The sequence below is a fragment of the Diabrotica virgifera genome, chromosome 2, assembly GCF_917563875.1.
Source record: "Diabrotica virgifera virgifera chromosome 2, PGI_DIABVI_V3a".
Taxonomy (NCBI): domain Eukaryota; kingdom Metazoa; phylum Arthropoda; class Insecta; order Coleoptera; family Chrysomelidae; genus Diabrotica; species Diabrotica virgifera.
In genome coordinates, this window is record NC_065444.1 from 68,364,220 (window position 1) to 68,372,377 (window position 8,158).

The 8,158-nt window shown below is 32.8% G+C and overlaps 1 protein-coding gene across 1 annotated transcript in view; it reads left to right on the plus strand.

Moving 5' to 3' along the window:
* Positions 1-2,632, plus strand: part of LOC126880060 (chromaffin granule amine transporter-like) — a 45,050-nt gene extending 42,418 nt beyond the window's left edge. The window contains exons 6-7 of the mRNA XM_050643715.1: positions 902-1,080; positions 2,519-2,632. Coding sequence (XP_050499672.1) covers positions 902-1,080; positions 2,519-2,590 — 251 coding nt within the window. The 3' untranslated portion in view covers positions 2,591-2,632. The remainder of the gene's footprint in view (positions 1-901; positions 1,081-2,518) is intronic.
* The last annotated feature ends 5,526 nt before the right edge of the window (positions 2,633-8,158 follow it).

Sequence of the window (8,158 nt, forward strand, 5' to 3'; positions counted from 1 at the left end):
GGGACATCCTGTATAAACATATATTACAGTTATTAAAATTTAAAAATTGATGATTAAAAGTATATAATACAAATGAAATTTAATGTGCTTATTAATTTAAAGACTAAAGAAATGAGACAACAATTATTTTATTATAGAAATAAAATAAATAATTGTAAGGCTATGACGACGACACTGTTTATATTGCTTGCCGCCTTTGAAACACAAGAAGGAATTTTAGCCAGATAACGATATGATTTAAGTGTAAGCACTTCCGAACAATTTGACCAATTACACTTCAGTATTGCCCAATAAGATACGCTAGAAAGTAATAAGCCACACCCGTGTCCATGTGGACTACTACAAGGAATGATCAATTGCAAATATTTATGAATGGTTTATCTTTATTTCTATGCTCGCCGTAGAATTACTGACCGGACCCCAAAACGTCCTCTGGTTCAATTCACATCGTATCTACTGTACCTAGTACAGTCGTATTTCAATTATAACGGAGTTTATTTTAAGTATACCGTATTTTATTAACTTTTACCATATTATCCGGCTAACCTGGATTTTCGATAACCCGGATCGTCCGTGGTCCCGATTAATCCGAGTTATCGTGGTTCCACTGTACTAAGATCTGGAGTTTAACCTGATGATGGTCCGATAAGACCAAAAACGTTTGTGATTTACTTTGTAATGTACACTTAGTCCAAGTTGGCACTTTTTTAAGAAAATTTTTTTAATATGTAATTTATAATAATTTATAATTTATAATAATATATAATTTTTTAATATATAATATTTTAATACCATCTACAAAGCAAGATTTTGACATCTTAAGTAATTTTTACTATAGTATACAGTCAATTAGAGGGACCCCTTTTATGTTATATTCTTAAATATATATTTTTTATTAAAGGTAATCAATATGGACCAATATATGCTCTTCAGCAAGCATCTGTATCAATCTCCTACTCGTTTGGTCCGTTATTGGGGGGACAAGCTATACACATTATAGGATTTCCTTGGTTAATACGAATTGTTGGTTTCTTTAATTTGTTAGTCTCACCTTTACTGTTGGAATTGGAAGAGAAGTCAGTAAGTAGTTATTTGAAATTGAAGCGCTTATTGTATAAAGGGTATAGGTCCACAATACTTAGTGTTGATAAAAACGAAAAAAAAACGAAAGACGAAGTAGTTTTCAATCCTAATAGTAAATTAATAATATTGAAAAATATTAAAAACATTACTAAAAGATTTTTAAATTGAAAACTTATTGGTACACTTTCCTGGTGACACCTCCAAGACTTCTACAATTTGCAAGTCAAATGGATGCTGCAGTGAAGACGAGAGGGAAGGAATTCTACACTATGCAACTCACACCTCCCGTCTGCAGCTGGTAAAGTTCCAACGGAAAAATGCACCTGGTTACTCTACGAAGTAATACGACTATAAAATAAAAATGTATACCATTTTTATTCAGTTGCAATGCGAAGGCAAAACAATCTTACTTTTCAAGTAAAGTTTTCATGAAAAGTAAGATTGTTTTGCCTTCGCATTGCAACTAAATAAAAATGGTATACATTTTTATTTTATAGTCGTATTACTCCGTAGAGTAACCAAGTGCATTTTTCCGTTGGAACTTTACCAGCTGCAGACGGGGGATGTGAGTTGCATTGTGTAGAATTCCTTCCCTCTCGTCTTCACTGCAGCATCCATTTGACTTGCAAATTGTAGAAGTCTTGGAGGTGTCACCAGAAAAGTGTACCAATAAGTTTTCAATTTAAAAATCTTTTAGTAATGTTTTTAATATTTTTCAATATTATTAATTTACTATTAGGATTGAAAACTACTTCGTCTTTCAATGCCAGATGACGCTAGCCACCTACTATCATCACTTCGGTTGCAATGGGTGGGAAAAGCTCTCGATGCGAATCAGTAAGAATATGGAGAACAGTGCCTACGTTCTTTCCAATGAGGCTCCAATAAGAGCCGAAAATCGCGATTCAAGGGACTGGACTGCACTCCGTATTCTAATTGAAAAGTAAGATTGTTTTGCCTTCGCATTGCAACTGAATAAAAATGGTATACATCTTTATGAAAAAAAAACTATTTAGTTTAGAAACTTGATGATCTATCAAATTTTGTTCTAGAGATGAAATCTAGAAGGAGACTAGTAGAGTGACATGTGATACACCAAACGTGGCTTAGGAAACGATTAAGGTTAAAAAGTCGTTTTTAAAGGCTGGGACTTGATTCCTTTATACAATCAATGAATAAAATTCGAAATATTCCTGCTTCATTACTAGTTCCCTTTATACGCTCAACAAAAATTTTATCGTGCGATATTTCGCGTACGGTGAGAGATACAAATTTCCTTCTTTATAGACTCATCGATTCGCCGACGTTGGTTTAACAAAATGTATATCTCAATTTAATTTCATACGGAAGTGGACTTATTCGCTTTCTACAATAAGCGATTCAATTATAATGTAATTTAATAACTAATAATACTTAAATTGTCTATCTTTTAAAGGAAATAATGCCATTTATGACAGAATCTGCTTCTTCTTACACAGAATGGAACAAAATAGGTAATGGTAACTAACTTATAAGTATAAGTATATGTATATTATTGATCTAAAAAGGGGGAAATAAATTATCCACATCTAGAAAACTTGCATTTTACTCCAGTATTATACCGTCCCTGTATTCAGTCTAGTTTTACTTTCACGCAATAAGTACCATAGTAAGTAGAAAAAAGTGTGCTATTCAAAGAATTAGAATAAACAAATTCCCTGGTGCTGATGAAATACGCTGGGATGTGCTAAGACTTAGCACATCTGCTGATGCAGTGCTGATCTACAGGCACTAGTTTGAAAGATGGCTGGCTCCTCGTGAAATTTGGACGCATTCCATGATTCATAGAAAATCACTTGTTTTAAGAGGTGTAGGTGAAGATTTACTAACAGTATTTGAAGTTATGTATTATGAGTTGTAAATTTTATCAAAAATAGCCCATTAAGAGGAAGGTTTTTCGCAAAATTGTGTGATGACATGGGTTCAGAATATAGATCACTTCTATATTAATGTGGGACACGTTAGCTTTCTCGTGCCAAAGTACTTCAAATGGTGTTTGAGCTAAAAAAAGAGATCGCCATATTTCTTACTCATAATAATAGAGATGAAGCAAACTTGTTTTATGACACGAAACTCCTTGTAAAACGCATATTTGGTTGATATTTTTCCAAGACTCAGTACTCTAAATAAATCAATACAAGGGCCTCAAAATTCATGCTGTTACGCAAAAAGACAAGATGACTGAATTTATGAAAAAATTGGAACTGTGGATAATAAGTTTGAAAAATAAAAACCTTGACATGTTTTCCACTATTAAAATTAGGTACATCTTACATATCCGAATATGAATGGATTACTGTTTGTGATTGAAAAATAGAATGTGTGTGTACCTTGTACGCACGTAAGAAGTTATACTTATATTATATGATTTCAGCGAAATAAAATATTTTTAACAGTTTATTTCTATTTTATTAAATATTAAACTGAGTTTAATAGTTACTTACCACTTTCCAAAAATCCAAAAAATAAAAAAAAGACAGCAATTGTCCGCATTTGAACCTGGGACCTCTCGATTCGAAGTCGAATGCTGTACTAACGAGGCTACGAAGGCATTGTTTTGACGGTTTCTCGGACATTATGACAAACCACGTTAACAAATTGACGAAGTGAAGTATTAAATAAAAATGTTTTAATAATACGTATTGCCTTACTCCCGACCAATCCAAAGACACAAAAAATATAATAAATATATTTACTAAAAACACTAATATATTTTGTCCACACCTTTTTTGGACTGATACATATAACTTAAAATATTTAACAACTAACAACATACTGTTTCTGTGCGCATGCGCGCAGAATAATAAAAATTCACTCCCTGTCGCGCCTAAAGAAGTATAACTTCAAAAATATGATGATTTTGGCCTTAGAGCAGGAGAGCAGGAAATGATAATAGACTTATCTAGTGATAGCACATTAAAGCAGATGTTTCAAGATTGAGTTGAGTATTTGTGAAAGACATTGTTAGAAAAATTCAGGGGCGCAACAATTTTATTTTTTTAAACGGGGGCGCAAGTACCAAAAGGTTCGAAACCACTGTGGTAAGGCTTTGCATTTCCTTTTTGACGCTATATACCAGAATAGACAACTACCTAGTGACTGGCTTGATTGCATATTTTTTATACCTTTACACAATAAAATAAGGAAACAGTAGACAAGTGATACTAGCATTACAGAACTAAAGTTTAATGAGTCACGTGTTAAAGGTATTTCTATATGGAAAAGATGAAAAGTCCCAGATGCAAAATTCATTATTAAGATAATAATAAATTATAATTTAAATCTGAAAAATATATAACTTGTATTCTAACTTTCTTCTTTTAATCGTATACACAACACCTCTTAATCGAAACGAAACCAAACTGCGTATTAAAGGTAAATTATAAAAGTAACATTATAATCTTCTTTTAGGACGCTGTAACGACATCTCTTAAATAAAAGATGGAAAGTCCCAGATGCAAAGTTCATTATTGAAATAATAATAGATAATAATAATAAATCTGAAAACTTTCTGTGGAACTATTTTCTAGTAACATCATTAATCGCTGACTTTTACAGTTTATAAGAATAGAGACGACGAATAAAGAAGGCGAAAAGGATTCTACAATATGCAGTCACAATTCCGCCGCAAATAAAAGTCAGAGATTAAGGATGCTACCAGAAAGTGATTCCACGAAAACTGTCTTTTACTTATATACCGGGTGGTGAATCGTAAAACAGGCCATAGGAAACTCAATGTAAAACTCTAAACTGTTGAATTCCTGCTTCCCTAATTATTTTACATCAAACGTCATGAGAGAATATTTGTAGAGAATTGAAATCTGTATTAAAATCAAAAGTTAAATTTGTTCTACTATTTAAATGCATTCCAAAATTTTGAAAAATATGATACATTTGCCACAGTTGGTATGTGTGTAAAAGTTAGGCCACACGTTACCTACTATTTAACTGACAGTGCTCACACCATTGACTGAATAAAAAATCTTTATTATTAATACCTTCTCCGCAACTGAGGGTATCTTATCAACTGTATTCTTTTTAAACAATAAATGATAAAATAAAAATATTGACAGTTCAAAAATGTGAAAATAATAACTTCATTGTGAGACATTATATCATTGCACTGTGTGTGGCCTAATTTTGGGCTGAAAAACCGAAAAATGTATTACATTTTTTACAAAATTTTGGAATATGTTTAATTCGTAGAACAATTTTTTCTATATAAAAAAAAATTAATCTGTGCAATTTATAAGACTATACAAATCAAAGAAAATACCATTCTATAAATACAATAAACGAAATTGATTTGGTTTTATACCAAATTGCAAATAAAATGTGACAACTGTCAGATTAAACTAAAACGTCATGTTAGAATAAATGTCATAAATGTCTATTTATCACGGACTAACCTTTTTTTCTATCATTTGTGACGCACTGAAAACTGCTCATGAAAAGAACCATACCAGTTTTTTTCAATACAAATTTCAATCCTCTACAAATAGTTTTTAATGTCTTTTGATGTAAAATAATTAGGGAAGCAGGAATTCAACAGTTTAGAATTTTAAATTGAGTTTCCTATGGCACGTTTTCCAATTCGCCACGCGGTATATTATCCACGAAAGAATTTACTTTGTTTTGGAACGGCACCTGGACGAATTTTAGTTTGGTTTTAGAAACGGCCTTGGTTTGATTTGAGAGAGATACTTTTTTGCATACAAGTACTGGTTAAAAAGAGCTAGAGATGTGAACAGTAAAGTTCCCCCTTGATTCTTGTATTTTGAAAAGGAATTTGACAGAGTAAACCATGACAAACTTATAGATATCTTAAAAATAACAGGAATATAAAAGCATGATATTGTAATCATAACTTACTTATATAAACAACAAAAATAATGTCAACGTGAAAAACTAGTGCTCCGAGCAATTTAGCATATTACGAGGAGTTCTTCAAGGATGTGCTTTATCGCCGATGTTATTTAACATGTTATTTCAACAATAACTATTGATATAGAAGCTGTTACTGTTATTGAAGCCATTAAAAGAAACTTTTCTAACAGAGCTATTTAATAGATGTCTCCATAATATCAAAATCTCTAACGACTGGAACGAGTGTCTAGTGGTCCTCTTACACAAAAAAGAGGACAAATGGGACATATAGAATTATAGATCTGTATCGTTGCTCAGTCAAGTGTACAAACTGTTTATGAGAGTCAATAATAATCGATTTACTTACAAAATGGATAATTACCAGCCGGTTGAATAAGCTGGCTTCCGCAAAGGATATAGTACATACGTCAGACCATCTGCTGACAGTGAGAACATTGATAAAGAAGACAAAAATGAATACCAACTATTTCTTGCCTTCGTAGACTATAAAAAGGAATTCGATAGAATCGAGATGTGGGCCGTAGAACAAGCTCTATCGTAATTATTTTAGAATGGATAAGATATATGCAACTAATAGAAAATATATAATGAAAACGCAACTATGATAGAACAAGTAGACGAAAATACAAATCCCATCAGGACTTAGAGGAGTTAAACAAGGAGACGTAATATCGCCAAAGCTCTTTAACCTAACCCTAGTAGACGTCTTTAAAACAACAAATTGGTCAACTTATGGAATTAGCGTTAATAGTAGCAAGTTAAAGCACCTCAGATTCGTTGACGACAACGTGATTATAACGAGCACATTCGAAGAACTGCAACTCATGATGGAGGAACTCGCAGCTAGCTCCCAATCTGTCGGCCTAAAAGTGAATATGACAAAAATAAAAACAAATGACAAACAGAGACGATTCCAGACGTATGAATAAAAAAATGGTAGTGAGACAGAACAATGAATATTTCTACCCAGGCCAATTCTTAAGCTTGACAAAAAGAACCAACGTGCAGAAATTTATACAAGAGCAAGACTGGCATGGGCAAGATTTGGAAAACTTAGTTGGATACTTAAGAACCACAAAATACCCCAATACTTGACGAGCAAATTGTTCAACCAGTGCATCCTTCCTATCATGACATATACATGTCAAACCTGGACCCTAACCAAGGCAAATATGAATAAACTAGCGACAACAGAGAGAGAGAGAGAGAGAGAGAGAGCAATGAAAAGAGCAATGTTAGATATACTACTGTCAGATAAAAAGAGGATCGAATAGATAAGATCAAAAACAAAAGTCGAGGATATCACAACAAAAATTGCAAAAATCAATTGGAGCTTCGTAAGCCATACTGCTAGACAAAAAGACCAACGTTGGAACTCCTACAATAGAACATTGGAGACCCTACAAAAGTAAACGACCAAGAAAAAGACCACAGATCAGATGGGTAGATGATATAAAAACAATAGCCGGAATGAATTTGAAGTATGTTGTGCAGGATAGAGCTCGATGGATGGAGTTGGGAGAGTCCTATGTCCAAGAATGGACGATAGAAGTTTAAGAAGAATGACATAATATCGGATCAGAGACACATCATCTGTAATAAACTACAAAAGCATCGAAAGATCAGAATTTGATATTTATCCTAGGGTACAGCTCTTATCACTCAGAATTTGACTCAAAATATGGTTAGGTAAGGTAATTCTCGAACTCAATCGACTATAGGTGGCAGTGCAGTTGCATGAAAATGGCCGATGTAATTGGAATAACGTATTTTGGTATAATTAATATTTAGTCCTGTCGCCAGGGGGCTACAACGGCCTCCTTAATTCAGATGGACTTACCCAAGTTTTTTTATGTATTTTGACCCGTAGAACACGAATTTTTTGGGTAACAATTTATCCGGATGTCGATAAGTGTTATAAACAAAGAACTTGAGAAATTACATAACAGCGATTTTTCGCAGAACAAAACATTTTTTGTATTTTTTGGGTGATTCTCAGCAAAAAATGATTTTACAAGTTTTTTCGTAGGATGCATAGTTTTAGAGATAAACGCAGTTGAACTTTCAAAAAATCGAAAAAGTGCAATTTTTGAACCCGAATAACTTTTGATTAAAAAATAAAATAGCAATTCTGCTTACTGCACTTGAA